The sequence below is a fragment of the Melitaea cinxia genome, chromosome 22 (genome assembly GCF_905220565.1).
Source record: "Melitaea cinxia chromosome 22, ilMelCinx1.1, whole genome shotgun sequence".
Classification (NCBI taxonomy): Eukaryota; Metazoa; Arthropoda; class Insecta; order Lepidoptera; family Nymphalidae; genus Melitaea; species Melitaea cinxia.
Window position 1 is genome coordinate 6,599,033 of NC_059415.1, and position 18,570 is coordinate 6,617,602.

General features: G+C 33.7%; 1 protein-coding gene across 1 annotated transcript in view; it reads left to right on the forward strand.

Annotated features, from left to right (window-relative positions):
• The window catches only part of LOC123664421 (paired box pox-neuro protein), a 28,710-nt gene extending 15,038 nt beyond the window's left edge, over nt 1-13,672 (forward strand). Inside the window, exons 3-4 of the mRNA XM_045598965.1 lie at nt 8,072-8,273; nt 13,002-13,672. Coding sequence (XP_045454921.1) covers nt 8,072-8,273; nt 13,002-13,672 — 873 coding nt within the window. The remainder of the gene's footprint in view (nt 1-8,071; nt 8,274-13,001) is intronic.
• The last annotated feature ends 4,898 nt before the right edge of the window (nt 13,673-18,570 follow it).

Sequence of the window (18,570 nt, forward strand, 5' to 3'; positions counted from 1 at the left end):
TTTCTCTGGGATTCCATAATCAAATTTTGGTTCCCTTAATATGGTACCAAACTAAGAATATCCCCTTTCCAACACAAAAATAATTATAAAAATCGGTACATCCAGTAGAAAGTTATGTGGTATAATACAACGTAGGTCGACGAAAAAGGCGTCAAGTAAAAACGCATTATTAGATATAACTCGAAAAGTAGTTGTTAGATCTGAAATAAATTTAAATGGGACCAAATGACAAACACCACCTTTCGATAAAAAAAAAATTGTCGATATCGCTCCACCCAGTCAAAAGTTCTGAAGTAACATACATAAAAAAAAATACAGTCGAATTGAAAACCTCCTCCTTTTTTGGAAGTCGGTTAAAAAATATGAGGAGTAAAATCTACTGAACGAGTGACCTTGTTACGTTTTTGTAACGCCATTTATTGGAACCCACTAGGGTTCCGATAGATGACGTTACGACGTTTTCTAATAAAGGACTTTTATATTATAAACAAATCAAATGACGCCGATAGATGGCGTTATTTGATTCGTTTATTTACCATTTGATATATTATATATAATCTTTTTCTTTTATATTTGTTTGTTTGTTTTTTATTACCACAATACTATATATATATATATATATATATATATATATATATATATATATATAAGTAAACTACTACTACGGGCTATGCTATCTGATAGAGATCCTTCGTTTCTCCATTAACCCTGCATCGGTCTTCTACATTCCGAATTCAACAATAATTGCTATTAGTAAATAATATTCATATTAAAAATTTATATATTCCTACGAAAATATAAAGTATTGTAATCTGCTCACTTATTTGGTACAAATATTAAGTTTTTAAATATTCAATCAAAGTCTTACCAATTAATGGTCTCAGTACTTACAATACAAATATAAGTATTTTTAAATATTACGATAGTCGTTCTTAAGGAGTTAACTTCAGCCGCGTGTCAGAGATGACACAGACTTCTTTGTGTTCATTTTTTTTTTATGTCACTAGGTCGACAAACAAGCGTACGGCTCACCTGATGGTAAGCGATTACCGTAGCTTATAGACGCCTGCAACACCAGAAGCATCGCAAGCACGTTCCGACCCAATCCACGAGCTCTGGTCACCTTACTTACCAACAGGAACACAATACTGCTTGAAAACAGTATTATTTAGCTGTGGTCTTCTGTAAGGTCGAGGTACTACCCCAGTCGGGCTGCTCCAGATTTTGAGCAGGAAATTTCTGCTGTGACCTACCCTCAGTCAATTATCAGTTTATATAAAAAAAAAAATTAAATTCATTACCAATAAATATTTTTTCATTTATGTGGTAGACATTGCGTAGGAAATGAAAAGGAGAGTGGAAACATGGTCACTAACATAGCATTGTTATTTATTTTATTCACTGGCAACATCTCACTCGAGAATTATAAAATCATATTTTAACATACATTCATACGTATTTAAGGATTATCATAAAGTAGCCTATACACATCCAAGTGTAACTAGGAAATACGTAAAATGTTCGTCTCATAGAAATGTACTGCAATTGGCATCTTGATATATTTTTCTAAAAAATAAATCTTTCTCGATTTGATGAGATTTTCATTGTTCGTAAGTAAAATATTCGTTTCATAGAAATAAGAGTAGTGTCATTTCATCTTGTTTCATTCGCAAACACGAGTATTTGACTCATGCGTGTGTTCGTGATTTTGTCAAAAAATACTATTAGGTTTTGGTCGTTCGCCTAAATAAAAGCATATGTATTAATTAATTAAACAACATGTGTATTAATTATTTGGTAATTCACTTAGCATAAGAGATAGGAACGTTAGATATTTCTGTGAACAAAGAGTGACAATTGAAATTTATACTTACAACTCCTAGCCATTATACATGTTTTGATGGGTTGATGCAGTGCTTAAGCCAACAAGATTTTGTATAAGTGGTCGCTGGTTGAAGCCCTGATGTTTGTCCTTCTTCGTATTAGGAATATTAAGGTTCTGTTTCATACGTGGTTTTAAATTAGTTACAGATGCGTTATGGCAATGATATTTAACTCTATTTACAGCTGAAAGAACGTTGTTGCTTAAAACTTATTGTGCTAGAATTAATAAAAAATTTAGAGATGTTTTTCTTGCAGAATACCAAGAAATATTAAACTATGATTTTAGAGGCTCGCAACTGTAATCGAAACTATCGGATATCCTAAATAAAAATCTATCTGTAACCTTAACATAAACAGACATAAAAGTTTCGGATGATTTCGCAGGGATACGGGATGCGGGGGCGAGCGGGATTTAAATTGTACATATTGAGCTCAGTTTTTATATTTTCCCGATCAAGTAATTCATACCGTGTGCGTCTTTTATTTTTTAATCAGAATTTGTACAGTCGTCATTTCATCATCATCATTTCAGCTTATTGCAGTCCACTGCTAGACATAGGCCTCCACAAGTTCGCGCCAAAAATGGCGTGAACTCATGTGTGTTGCCCATAGTCATCACGCTAGGCAGGCGGGTTGGTGACCGCAGGGCTGGCTTTGTCCCACCGAAGACGGTGCTGCCCGTTTTCGGCCTGTGTAATTTTCAGAATTTGTAACAGTAACTAATACAAAATGTTAATTTATAACTCTTTGTAGTAATTAACGTAAGTTACTCAATATAGTAAGTAAACTTCTTTGACATTTCCTTTATAATCGAGTAAGTATCTGTAACTGAAATTAAAGAGTAATCCGAAAAAAAATCATATTTGTAACGATATCATATCATACACTCTGGTATAATAGTTCGTGTACCGTGTCGAAGGCGCCTAAACACCGACGCTCGCGGGTGAATAAATATTTTTTCCGGTAGGTATAGTTGTCAGTCCTTGGGTGCCCCGAGCACGTGAAGCTTTCGGTCTCGGTTGTTATCATATACACTTGATAGCGCTCTTTACTTTACTTAGTATGGAATATATCCACCAACCCGCGATAGAACAGCGTTGTGGATTAAGCTCTGATCCTCTTTCTACGTGGCGAAAGAGGCCTATACCAATCCATGGGATATTACTAGTTGAAGCGTAACCATATTATATTTATAAATGTCAATCAAATCAATTTCCATATCCGGAGCTCAGAAAAGAGAAGAAGTCCGTAATATCTCTGATTCAAACCGCGATGCTAATATATTACGAGTAACTATGACAAAGAAAAAGGACATGCAATTAGAACTGAAAAATAATCTTACAAATATTTAACCAAACTATAACTCGACAGATAACGTTAAACTTTTGAAAGAAAAAGCAGATAAGAAGATAATCACTATAAAATTATCTATGTTCAAAACAGAACTATTTAAATTTATCTTAAACTAACTGTGCCCTTCGGTTTCACACGCGTTAATTTGAAAATAAAATATATAGCCTATAGCCTATAGCCTACCTCGATAAATGGACTATCTAACACTGAACAAATTTTTCAAATTGGACCAATAGTTCCTGAGATTAGGGCGTCCAAACAAACAAACATACAAACTCTTCAGCTTTATAATATTAGTATAGATCAGAAAAAAGTAATTACATATAATATGTACTGATTTTTGCGCTTCATTAATGATCAACTTATGTTGGAATAAAAAACAAAAGTTAGGTTACTATGGTTTGATCAATCTGGTCCGGATCCGGCAGGATTAAAACGATACCGGATTGCAATCCCTATCTGCGTTACTGATTCATACTACGGACCTTATAATACCTATATCTTTCTTAAGGTGTATTTAAACTCCAAAAATAAACAGAATTTGATATTTACTATTTATACATAAAGCCTTCGTAGCATTCATAAGCATAACAACCTTTCCAATTGCGGAAATCACGTTATCGAAAGCAAACAAAAAGTCACCTAGACGAGCAGCTGTAGTAAGCGCCATTAAGCCAATAACGGGGAAACATCTTCCTATGAATTAATATCGAATCAATCCGTCATTAAAGCAACGGTCTCACGCCCCGGCAAATTATCTTTCACCCCATCAGGAAGGTAAGTCTAATAGAAATCGGTAATAAGAAACGCTAATCGTGCACGCGCTTGACAGTTATCAGCGCCATTTTGTTGCGTAGCGGATTGAGCGCGGAATAAAGTGGTGCTACACGTATAGAGTTTGTGATAATATTTTTGCTGTTGTAGTGGTATACGTAAAATTTCTCACTTAGCCTTTTTTAACGAATACGTAAAATGTTATACGTATGTAGATTATTTTTATAATTTTTTTTAAGTACCTAATTATAATAAAATATAAGTATTCAACATTATTTCTTTTCTACGTGTTGCTTTTACTTTTTTACTATTGCTAATAGTAATAATAATTTTAAATCTCGCCGTTTGAAAAATAAAGTTGCAGTTATTATAGTTACTAATTTATATTAGTTAAACGTTTAATGTATTAAAGGTATTAGACTATTATGTATTAGACTCACCCTATAGCTTTTCAGTCCGCACCTTTACGAATGCTGCTAGCACAGGACGATAGAATTACATTTAAAAATTAAATATAGTAACATATAAATAAGAATAAGACGACTAGAGTTCCTGGCAGGACCCCGGTAGGGTCGGCAACGCGCTTGCGATGCTTCTGGTGTTGTTGGCGTCTATAGGCTATAGCATTCGCTCACCAACAGGTGAGCTGTATGCGTATTTGTCGACCTGCACTGCATAAAAAAAATAGTACGATAGCATAATAAATCGAAATTCATAGGAAAACTAGTAATCTTTAAAATTTAAATAATTTTCGTATAATAACAAGTTAGCTATAAAACTATGACATTATAGTAGTTCACCAATATGAAGTGTCCACTAGAGTTAAATGCAAGCCTATCGCGCAAAAACCGATATTGGATGTGTCAAGTGATGATTGATGCTCGCGCGCAAAAAGCATCGCGGGCAACGGAACGGCCGTCACGCGGAATCGCTCCTCGCGCGCGTTTCATCATCTCGTCTTTGTTTACCGTAATATTACTATATATTATATATAATTATGAATAGTTTTACGATATGTTTATATTAGACATTTTTTTTTCTGTAATAGAACTATATTATCTGCATAAATAAAAATGAATATTCCTATGAATGAATATGAAACGAATATAACTTCCGAACAACTGCACCAAATTGGATAGTTATTATTTTTTTATTATTGTTACTGTACGTTGCAATAGTATTAGAATATAGGAAGCTTAGATAAATTAACAACAAACATATAATCGAAATAATGCCTGCATGTTATTTTTTTATCTAAATTTTTTTCAGTGTCTATAAAAAAAATCCGACAAAATAAAACTAATAAAAATAGACATTTATTAAAACTGATTTAACACCTAAACATCACAGATTAAAACACGATAGTAGACAGTAGTTATTATTTTAAACATTGCAAAAAATGTTTTTCTTTTCACAAAGTATTCATGAATAACAAATCCCAAAAAAAATTAATTAATCAGAAAATCGATATTTATTAATACCAGTATACCCAAAAAACATCACAGATACGCGATAGTGGACAGTAGTTAATTTGAATCTGATCGATACCACTCCAAGTTGACTAATGAGCAAAGCCGGCGGGCTAAACAAGTCATTATATCACACCTGATATTTCGCACGGACTTTCATTTCCTCATATTAATATATGAAGTGTTGTAGATAATGAATTCCTACACTAATAAAGTTTGGATATCACGTGTTTTTTTTTTATATTTACTTATTAATAGTCTAATAACTGACAGGTAAAATATATAAACCAAAAATGGTAGTTTTAGATAAGTAGACAATCAATTCGATTCGGTTTTCGCTCGGGACAAATATTTTTATTCATGAAAATATTTATTTCTAGTCGGGGTGAAGTATTTATGGGTCCCATCTATAAGGCAATCACCGTGGAAATCTTATAAATTTCTAAGTAATTACAATACATTTTAATTAAAAAATACATACTTTAAATAATTTAAGTTTTTTTTTCAATATATTTATAGCATACATTTAAAGCATTTTAAGACTTCGATCATATAATTTTATTCCGAATGAATCTACATTACAACTCAGAAGGCTTGTATAAAATTTGTTAGTAGGCATACAAGGTGACGTATCTCTTTGTTTAAAAAAAAATAATAAAACTAAAAAACAATGGAAAGTGTATACTAAAGTAAAATTCGCAGCTTATTAAAGTTTTTTTTCCGCGATAGAAGTGCTAAGCTTTCATATAGATACACAAAAATTCACATATTTTTAGGGAGGGTTGGTAAAAATTTTGACGCAGTGTGATAAAGTACTTTACTTTAAATTCAAAAAGAGAACATTAAACGTATTTCATGAATCGAATAGAATAGAATAAAATAAACTTTATTGCACATCGCCCGGATTTTTTTTTACATAAAATAGTTATTTACACATAGAGATAGTAATGTACAAAGGCGGTCTTATCGCTTAGTAGCGATGTCTTCCAGACAACCTTTCATGCTTATTTCTTATCTCTAATAATATTAAAAAAAAAGTTTTATTATGTTTTAATATTAAAAAATCAATTAGGTATATTACCGATTAAAAACTTAACATTTTTAAAATTTCAATAACCGCAGAAGGCCAGAAAATATTTTGACAGCCAAATTTCTGAACGCATCAATATAATTACAGTGTAACCTGTGAAACGTGCCCTTTCAAAACGTATAAAAAACACAGCGGCTCTCAATAGTATCGATTGTGGATCTAATGGCGTAATAACTAGTTTCCCGCCAAAATTAACGCCTTACGATCACAGTAGGTTTAACACACTTCAATCCGAAGGCTACTATTTACACATTAATTTTGACAGGGCGCTTAAAAGTATTATAATTATTTAAAGCGTGCGTGAGGAAGTGATATTTTGAAAAGTATTACATTTATAATGGATTTCTGAACACATGGTTTACTTTTTTTTGTTTTTTTTTATTATTTTTTAGGCGGACGTTGCAGCTGATCTATGCAATTTTATTCAATTAAAAATGTATTATCTATTATGGTCATATTTAATAGATTTTTTCTTTTACCTACTTTTTAATAAAACAATTACGTCATCGAATGTGGTAATAATATAAACGCATGATTAAATATCTTACAAAAACGAAGTTGGACCTTACAGTCAACCTTGCATTGAAATCTTAATTTCAATTTTGACATTAAAAACAAATTACTTTTTACGTCAAGTGAATAAGACGTTTCTCAACAAACAGACGAATGGATTTGCATTATTATTGTACAGTCATTAAATAAAATATACTTTTGTATCCGCAATGTGCATGTGTTAATTGAGATTTTATGACTGAACAAGTATTGCAATACTTAAAATTACCTACAACCGTGAATAATGGACGCTGATTATAGTATACGGCTTTATTAATTTGCAAATTTCATATTATTACTTTAAGAAAATAATCAGTTTTTTACTTGTCGCAAATAAGTTGTTCATCATTATTAATACATAGTAATCAGTAATACAACAGTTCGATTTATAAATAATTGTATTGGCTCGTACCTAATACAGCGAAATAAATAAAAATAAAAAAATAATCAAATAAATACATTATTAAGCATTATTAAATATAAGTCAAAAAGTTCTCGATCAAATTTAAATAGGAAGAAAAATAACAGAAATTAACAGTATCATACCTTGGCTTTTTGATGGTCGTTACGACGAATTCTAACCAGAGGAGCCGACTGACTTCAAAATGGCTGCAGAACCGCAGATTACGTCCCTACTGTACCGTAAATTATACAAAAGACCGAAAACTATAATCAATCACCATGTATGAAATGTGTGAAATACCAGAAAGCCCTTGGCTCTATCGCAAGCAGGACAGTCTTGGCACTGGCTTGTAGCTGTGGCGCTTACGGTCACGGGTTCGATCCCCGTACATGGCATACGTTTGTATTGGCCATACAGATGTTGTGGTCTATGCGTTTGTGGTTGTGTATTGTATGTGTTTCCGGACCCCCGACACAGAAGTGAATCCTAGTGGGAGCTGTTGAGTTTGAGATGTTTATTTATTTATGTTTATTTACCTCTTTCCAGCAAGTGGCGACGCCCACAGTAGTTAAAAAGATACTTCGTCTCAAGCAAGAGAACCCAGGGATGTTCGCGTGGGAGATCCGCGAGAGACTACTGAGTGCAAGAGTGTGCGAGCCACACTCGATACCTTCTGTGTCATCTGTAAACAGGATCCTGAGGAACAGTGGCCTGGCGTGGAATGAAGATGAGGCAAGGGGCGGACATGGTGAGTTAAACAAGTTTATACTACGTTAAGTTTTTAAACGACTTCAAAAGAGGAGGAGGTTCTTAATTCAAGCCTATTTTTTGCTAGCTGGTAACTTTTGACTGCCACCGATTTTATAGGTGTACCTTTTAAATTTGATGGAGCTCTGATATCTCTAAAAAAGCGTATTTTTTTCGACTACTTTCGTTGTTTTCGTTGTATTACTTCTTAATATCGATTGAAGTAGATTTTTTTCGTTTAGAAGCACACACAATTTTTTTATTCCATTATAGTTTCGATATACGTTAAATAAGAGCTTCGACTAAAATATTCATAAATAAAATTATCATTCCATAATACGTCATATATGATATACGAGTTACAGAAAAATAGGTTTTATTGTAAAAATTTTACTCATCATAAAAACATGAATTATAAATAAATAAAAAAAAAAACTGTCACCACACTGACGGCCAGCCAGGTGCATCGATGTAAATTAAAAAGTTTATTTCATCTGTTCACAAATAGAGCAGTACGCGTTTGACTTGAAATATTGACCTACCTATATTTGTTCATTTAGTATATTTGGTATAAATATATACAAAATTCTATAAAATACAAATATTAACTTCGTACAGTATTTTATTATGTCGTAGGAATCGATTGGTCCTTTATTAAAAAAAAAAAAAATAAATCGGCAAAATATACGAATAAAAATCCCCATTAGACATATAAACTTCAGCCTGTAATATTCCACCGCTGGGCATAGGCCTTCCCCGTGTAGGAGAAGGATGAGAGCTTAATCTACCATGCTGCTAAAATGCGGGTTGGCGGATCCCTACTATGAGTAACGATCGTTATGAAGTGTACATGATAACAACTGGGACCGACGGCTTAACGTGCTCTCCGAGGCACGACGTGGAGACCCACAAGAACCCAGACCACGTCAAACATCTGTATCGCCAATACAAATGTTTGTCATGTGCGGCATCAGACACACAAACCAGTGCTGTGACCGTTACGCCAACACGTCGTCATATACTAGTATGTAATCCTATTTCGTACAATGTTTAACTGAGAGAGGGCACAGCAGGAAATTTCCTGCTCAAAATATGGAGCAGCCCGACTGGGGCAGTAGCTCGACCTTACAGAAGAACACAGCTAAATAATACTGTTTAAACTGTAAAAGCATTGTGTTCCTGTTGGTGAGTAAGGTGACCAGAGTTCCTGTGGGAGGATTGAGGATTGTGTCGGCAACGCACTTGCGATGCTTCTGGTGTTATAAGAGGTCTATAAGCTACGGTAATCGCTTACCATCAGGTGTGCCGTACGCTTGTTTGCCGACCTAGTTATATAAAAAAAAGTTATATAACAATGTTTCAATCAAATTTATTATGCCTATTTTTCTATATAATTAATAACCATTTATTTTAATGTATTAATTATTAAAGAATTTCTTTAACAAGTCGACAAAATCAGATAACTCACATGGACGTTTAAAAAAATAGTCATTCGTCATGTAGATAAATTTTTAGTATTTGTTAAATTTTATAATTAAAAAATTATAACTTTTTAATGTAAGTTATAAACTATATAAACAATAGGAACACCTGTTTTATTACTAATACTATTTCTATTTTAGGGTTATGTAATTTTGTTCGTTAGGTGTCCCTTAGGGAAAATATCGCGAGAGTAAATGTAAATTATCAAGTTAAAATTTAAAATATTTTATTAATGGATGTAATAAGCGAGCGGAAATTAAAACGAAATTGATGTATTTGTACCTATATATATATATATATATATATATATATATATATATATATATATATTTTTTTTTGTTATTACACCTAATTAATTTGAATAAACTAAAAATTCATTTGACTATCAAATAAACACAATAAGTATACACAAATTCACAATTACAACCAGCAAAAACAAGGAGGAAAAAGTCTGACAACAGTAAAGCTATAAATTTTTCTTTTGTAAATTTCTTAATGTCTTCCGTATAAAGATTTGAGTTTTTGAGCTAATTCATCGTTAGATATTCTTATTTATATATATTTGCTATGCGACCCGCCTCGGTTTCGCACAAGTAATAGGTATATGACGATCTTAGCGGCAGCGAGGTGCATGGTGCAGTGGTGGTCGCAATTAAGCGAGTCTCGTCATGGATGAGATTTTTAGACATAGAAAAGAGGAGCGTATTAACCATCCAGTGTATTTCTTAATATTTCAAAGCGTTTTCGATGAAAGACCACAGGTGTTTTAATCACATCCGACTTTTTCAAACTTGTCCTGTTTGGAATAGCAGCTACTAAATTTGATTACTGGCATACCGACAGCAGCGCTATCTACCGGGCCCAATTATATTTACACATGAAATTGCAACGAAATCAATCCAGCCATTTAGGAGAAGTTAAGTGACAAACACACGTAAAGAAGAATTATATATATTAATATGCGGTGAAAAGCAAAGAAACCAAATATTTTCTTCCAATTATTTATTTATAGTAGAATTATAGACGGAAACTTGTGTTCTTAGATACCACACACGATGATTATCTAGATGCCGTAGGAGGACTAGGTCAGTCCGTTACGAACCTGCTACACGTGGCTAGATGGGAAATAAGATAGAAATAATTGTGTTAAAATTAGTTAAATGTCTAAATAATTTAAGTTAGATGACGAGATCTTGTTAAAGATAACAAAATAAATTTATTATCGTACAATTAAAAAAGGTCTATTTTAATATAGTCGCAAAATTAGGTAATTGTAGAAAATGAAATATTATTTAAATACAGAATTTAGGTGTTATTTGTATTTTTTATATGTTGTATACAGTTAATATTATTATTGTATGAAAATTATATTTGATTTAAGTATTCATTATAATGAATCATTAACAGGAAATCCTTGCATTTCTGTTTGTAGATATTATTTACATTTTCATTACTTTCAATTTTAGACAAATTATAACCAATCAATTAATTTAAGATATTTTTTATTTACTATGCAGGCATCAGTTTTTTTTTTTTTCGAAGACATAAACAAGTGCTTTATGCATCTGTTGTCAACAGTTGTTGCCTGAAAAACATTGCAAGCACGTTGTCGACCCAAACCCAAACCCTACCAAGGAACTCAGTTAACTTAACTAACTACAACTACGTAACACTTCTTGAGAGCAGTATTATAATATTTAGCTGTGATTTTCTGTAAAGTTGAAGTAGGTACTTCCACACACCCAGGGGAACTTGCTGGATCTCCTACTGGGCGCGTCCCCGGGAGGCAGATGGGGGAATGCCAAGCGCCTGGTTCCTGCGAGTGGTAGAGGTCTTGGGTCCTGGACGGGGCGGGTGGTTCGGTCGGTGGGCGGTGTGGCGCAAAATCGCAGTGTACCGCCTAAGCGCAGTGTTGCGCGAAAGCGCGATGTGGCGCGAAATTTTTGCAATTTGCCTAGCCGGGATGGACAAGGCGGGTGGGTCTGGGGAGTTTTGCTCACCTGCCCTGTAGCGCGAAGGCGCGGTATGCCGACCGGGTTATACTGGCTCCCTGGAGTTTTGCTCGGTTGTTGGTGCAATCCGGCAGACCAGTTGTATAAGGGCCAGGCTGTGCTGGGCCCCTGGAGCTTTTAGCTCGATTGTCAGTGCACTCCGACGGACCCGTGGGATAGTTGCTGGGTCGTGCTCCCTGGAGCTTTGCTCGGTTGCTCGGTGCGATCCGGTCGGGCGGGCCTGACCACGAACGCCATGTAGCCGGGCGTTGGAGGTCAGGCCTACCTGGCTTGGAGGGGAACACTCCTGGACATGTGTCCCCATTCTGCAGACGGTAGACTGGTCCGGTTGAGCGTCCCTTTAGTAGGGTGGTCGGCTGGGGGGTCGGGGGACCTTCGGCTGGCTTTAGACCCTGCACTTCGTCGGGAGGGGTGGTCTTGTGGGTGCCGTCCCTCTCTGGGTGCCGGGGCCCGGATGTTTTTATTCGGGTCGACCGCCGGGGCGATGTGGTGCATGCTAGCGCGATCCCATCTCGCCCCACTTAGACGGAGGTCTGCTCACTCGTGGATGGTTTTTATTCAGTAAGAGTTTACTCCACGGTGCTCCACGCCGGAGGGTGTCCATGAAGATTATCTCCACGTTAAAAAAAAAGATACTTCCCTACACAGACTACTCCAGATTTTGAGCAGGATATATCCTGCTTCCCCCTACCTCAACATAAACATGCACGAATTCCCAGACTGTGGTCTGGTAGTGGTATTACCAACAACCATAAATTAATATAAATATACTCAAAATATCGCGCTATGACTAATTGAAGATAGTTGAACACGTATACAAAAATAGCTTGTGTTTGTGCACGGATTTGACAACTATAATAAAATTTAGTATTTTTTGCATATTTCTCCATCAAATGTCATTATTATAGTTATGGGATCGAGCCTGCATCCGCTAATGCAACAGCCAAAAGCCAGTGCTGTGACCGTTGCGCTAATGTGTCGTCAAATTTGCTATAACATGGAAAAACTAATTATTCAATTTTAAAGTTTTCACACAAAACTATTGGTAAATAACAAAAGAAATCTAACACCCGGTATTTTTCTGTACAGCCGCTTGGGACTGCTAACTACTATTAGTATATGTAAGGTTTACTGTCAGTTTACGACCATATAACTAACATACAAACTACATGGTGACAACTCATACAAGTGATGCAACTCACAGAGCAGTCATTAATTTTTTTATTTCTTTTCAGAACCCTTTCCACCGCCAGAGCTTCCACCAAACGTGGTAGACTACATGGCGATGAAGACGTCACTACCGACACCCATACCTCAACAGACTCCGTACTTCGCTCACACATCTGTAAGACTGCCACAATCCACGGAACCACACGCATATGACAGGAGACTCGCCACATCATGGCTTTTGGCGAACCAAGTCCAGGCTCAAGGACTGCTTAAACCTTATCCAATATCTCCGTGGCAAAGAGTTATGATGCCTTACCCGGATTCGAAGAATTTCTCCCCCTATGCTTTAAACCTACATAGTGATCTTCTTAACAGGATTAACCCTGAAGAAGTGAAATCGGAGAGTTCAGAGCATATATCCGTGGAAGCGAGTGATGACAGCACGGATAGACCCGACATGGACGAACAGGAAGCTAAGAGGCCGAGCGAGAAAGAAAAGAAAAAAAACCCCTACTCTATAGAGGAACTACTAAAAAAACCGGATAAAATTGTCCATTCAAACCCGGTAGGTTTCCAGAACTACCTACGACAGCCAAGCGGTAGTATGATTGAATACGGACAAGACAAAACCTCAAGTGAAAGGAGCTCGCCCGCCAGTTACTGTTCAATTCAAAGTGGAGTTTCGAACAATGATTCTGTCAGTTCAGAAATTAAGCGGGAAATTAAATATATCTAAAGTCTAGTCAAAATTTACTTAAAATGTTTTTATCATCTGCATATTATTAACTAATTAAACGAAATCAAACTATTTAGAAATATGTCGCCATATTCGATGATACGAAATATTACAACTGCTGAAGGTTAAATGTTTCAATAATTTATATCTAAGTACTTTTTTAATTATTTAAAATTATCTAAATTATAATAGATGTATATAAATAGTGTAAATTAAATGTCATATTACAATAATAGGATCTACATAGCACAATGTAACTACTTACAATGCTTTTAAGTAAACACGTTCCGTATTTCATTTCTTTTGTTTTTAGTAACTGGTGATTTGAAAAAAAAAAATGCAAACGGTGTCCGTGTGGAAATAAATTTAAAAATCCTGCGTATTACATGTAAATATTTAGTATAAATGTTGTGTTTGCAAAGAATTCTTAGAACCTATAGGTAAGTAGCTACTGGTGGATCTAAAACACAATTCTAGATATACTTATTTAAAAAAATCTATTTATAATTCGTATAACTAAAAGTAAAATAAAAAAAACATTAATAAAATGTAATGTGATTCTGTGATATTGTACAAGTTAGTTACTCTTAAATAAATTCAGCAAAAATGTAATATTATCGACACACTTTGCATGAATGTTTAAGACTATAAGAAAAAATATAAAGTAATTGTACCAATACTTTAGTAGTGTATGACTAGTTATATGTATTAAGGTTTTTTTCTTTAATAATTACATAAAAATGAACTGTTCAAAATCATATGAAATTATTTTAATATATTAAATCTAAGCCATTCAATAAATATGTAGAACAATTTACGTAAAAAGATATGTCATATGATATAGATCTGCACACAATAGAGTTGTTTCTTTGACCAGCACAATAAACCAAATATTGATAAAACTTGATAAACTGGTTTTTTTTTTATTATCTCATATTTTCTATCTAACAAATAAAAATTAACTACCCACATGTGTATACGACTTCTGAAGACTGCTCTGAATTGGTTAATTCTTTTTTGAATTCGTCATTGTCTATTTGATAGGTTTGTAAAAAAGTGTCAAAATATTCATGAAAAAACATGCCAGTTTAAGTAAAAATCAAAATGAAACAAAACTGGCATTTTCCTTTTTCTAATTTTGTACTCACTCTCCAGTCATGTACCTACAATGAACTACATTGAAAATATACGAGTAGGTGCTGAAAATAATTGCACTTTGACTTGTAATAACATGCGTGATCACAAGAAACGTATGGAAATACGTCAGTAATAGATGTATTATGGAAATGAACGTAAGAGCTTAGCAATTTAATGCAAAAACTGACTCGTATTAATGTCATGGTATTATTGACAGCTTGTAACCTTTTTATTGAACACGAGTTTTTAATTTCAACATTTCACACAGTTATGGTGGCCACACACGTAATACACGGCAATTTCGACTGGTAAAGTTAAAATAATACAGCGTAGACTAATTGTAAGACTCATAAGTATTGTCTAATGTCATTTTCAGTCATTTAATTAAATTAATCGCTGTATCTGGAAACTAACGACCGGCACACGAGCCAAATTTACTCCTATATCTTATTGTACTCTGTAGACCTTGTTAGTGCAAATTTCGGCAGAACTGACCAGTCAAATCATTTATAACATCATCATCATATTTTATCAATCTAAAATTAAACGATTATGTCTAAAAACATAACAACTGAGTTAGGGCACAGCAAGAAATATCTTGCTGAAAATATGGAGCAGCCCGACTAAGTACTTCGATACTTTTTCCAGAGTTTCTGTGGTGGATTCGGGGTAGGGTCGGTAACGCACTTGGGATGCTTCTGGCATTGCAGGCGTCTAAAATCAGATAAACTGTACGCTTGTGTGCTAACCTAGGTCACTAATACAAATAAACTACTACAAATAAATTCTAAGTTGAGATTAGTCAATTTTAAAACTATTTATACAAACTGTATGGTTCGAAAAGCTTCTTCGTGATTAGTTTCTGCTTCAACACTCATGCTGGTACGTCTGTACTAACAAATTATTGATTCCGATCCATTTCGGGTTGCTCGTGTAAGTACCTAATAACTAAATCCGACCGATCATATTGGCGCAAGTAGATCATAGCATCTTGTGCCATTTCGTCACATCACAACATTATTGCGCAGTGGTAAAACAGAACAGAAGTTGTATTCTATTCTGTTCTGTTCTATTTTATTCAGTTCTTTTATATTCTGTTCTTTTATATTCTGTTCTATTCTATTCAGTTCTGTTATATTCTATTCGGTTATAGTCTATTCTGTTCTGTTCTTTTCTGTTCTGTTCTGCTCTGTTCTGTTCTGCTCTGTTCTATTCTATTATATTCTGTTCTGTTCTATTCTATTCTAGTCTATTCTATTCTAGTCTATTCCATTCTGTTACATTTCGTTCCATTCTAATTCTATTCTAATACTATTCTAGTTCTATTCTAATTCTTTTCTAATTCTTTTCTAAGTCTATTCTAATTCTATTCTAATTCTGTTCTAATTATATTCTAATTCTGTTCTAATTCTATTCTAATTCTAAGTATTTTAATTCTATTCTAAATCAATTCTAATTCTATTCTGTTTCGTTATATTCTGTTCTCTCCTGTTCTGTTCTGTTCTGTTCTGAATAGAATATAATATAATACCTACACAACATTTTTAGAACATAATTTTCTTTCCCCTCTTTAGTGATATACCATTTAAGGTTTTCTTTAACTGATCTATTATCATCGACAATGAAAAAAAAAACTGTTTTTTTGTTGAAACTGACTAAAATAATTTGAATAATATAAGGTATGTAGCTAAATCGAAAGTCGGCACGACACGAAAAATATACACTGCTGTTGTGTTGGTACGTAGTACTTACTTTCTGTAATATTACTGAAAGACTACTCTTGATGCCTGTGATATTATGATATCTTCCTGATGATAATTATTTAGATTCACTTTACCTACTTGCAATGTATGTTTAATGCTTACAAGTATTCCCACAACACTAATTCACATTCATTGAGCGCTTGTACAAACTTTCGATGTAAAATACGTTGTTTCGTAGAAAAGTATTAAAATAATTAAAATATAAACCATTTTTTTCCATTTGATTAGCCTGTTGACGCAGTTTGTAGTGACCCTGCTTTCTGCTTCGAGGGATGTGGCTTCGATTCCCACCCCGAGTCTGCGTGTAATATAAATATTTATTTAAATATTTATACGAGTATATGTATTATTTATAAGTATGTTTATCGAAAAAAAAATGATGAAATATGTAGCTGGTATACCAGTCGGTTGTTACCTATAACACAAGCATTAAGTTGTTTACTTTAGGAAAAGACGACCGTGTGTGTATTGTATAAAGGATAATTTCATATTAGTTGTTTCATACTTGCATGTTTCGAACTGTTATTAAAATTAATTAACTCGTTGATGTTACTTTGAGCAGAGCTAGAAGTATCTTTATCGCGTATATCAATAGCTGAAACAAAAACTTTTTACCCGTTTTACGAAAATTGTGCAGACAGAGGAGTATGAAATTTCTCACACTTGTAGTTTATATAGAGAAGAAGTGCAGAATGCTAATATTTTATTTATTTATTTATGCTTAAAATATATTATATCAATAAAAGGAACATTACACACACTACCATGTTTTTGACACACACGTATGTATACTCTTTTCTATATTATTATAGAAGATTCTTTGACAACAGAACAAATGTTCATAATAAGAAATAATATTCAAAATTATACTTTAAATTAATTATGATAGAATTTCGACCACTGGGTGACCACTAGTATTGATTTAAATTCATGTTGACCGTCACTAATTTGATCAGATTTTAAAGCGCCTTTCAAAATATTATTGCAATTCCTAGTAAATAATATGATTGATATTAAATAAATTAAGTGATCGTCCAAATCGAAATTTAAGCTTAAGCCTACTGAAGATAATCTCACTAAATACAAAAAGCTACGGAACCGATGCAATAGAATCTGTACAGATAAACAACGCAATTTCAGAAATAATTCCTTAGACAACAAAAGTACTTCTGATATTTGGAAGTTTCAGAATACTTTAGGGATCGGAAAGCAACGTCATAATATTTGTAAAACAAATGATCTTCACACACTCAACTACTACTTCACCACTGTTTGACTCCTAGTGTTAGAGACAATACAATAGCTGAAATTTCTCTTCGGTCTAAAATAAATAATACTCCATTCCGATTTAAGCTGGTCTACTTGGTGCATACATATCGTGGAGTAGAGAAAGAAGCGAATTGAAAAACTTTCAAGGGGATCCCAGACAAATTTGGCCGTTTTCATGTGCTATAAAGTATACGTTAAAGTTACGTTTAAAATATCAAATAAATATATATTGTAACTCGGATTCAGTTTATTAATGTGACTGTAAGATAATTTTATAAAACTCTCTAAATAAAGAGAAATAATTGTTTACTTGGACCTCCTTTCGCGTACAAAAATCGTATAGTATTTCTAATTTTACTACTTACAATAGTGAATATTTTTTTTATTAATTAAGAATCCTGTACTTAATAATTCTACAGAAGGGTTTTATATTAAGTGTTGTATTTTATTAGAAAATCCTAAAAATATAATTTCTGTTTTTTGCCGGGCGACGGGCGGCTCGCGACAGACGACCAGAAGCCTTTGTACTGTGAACTTGTGTCGCTCGCCATCGCACGCCGCTCTTGCTTACGCGCAAATCTATTTACTTTTTTTAATCCAAGATAGGCATGAAAATGTAACAGACAGACAGACTTATTGTTGAATTTAGCAATTGTATTTACTTCAAATAAAAAAATAATTTAAATTGTCTGTCTGTATGTCTGTTTGTTCCGCCTAATCTCTGAAACG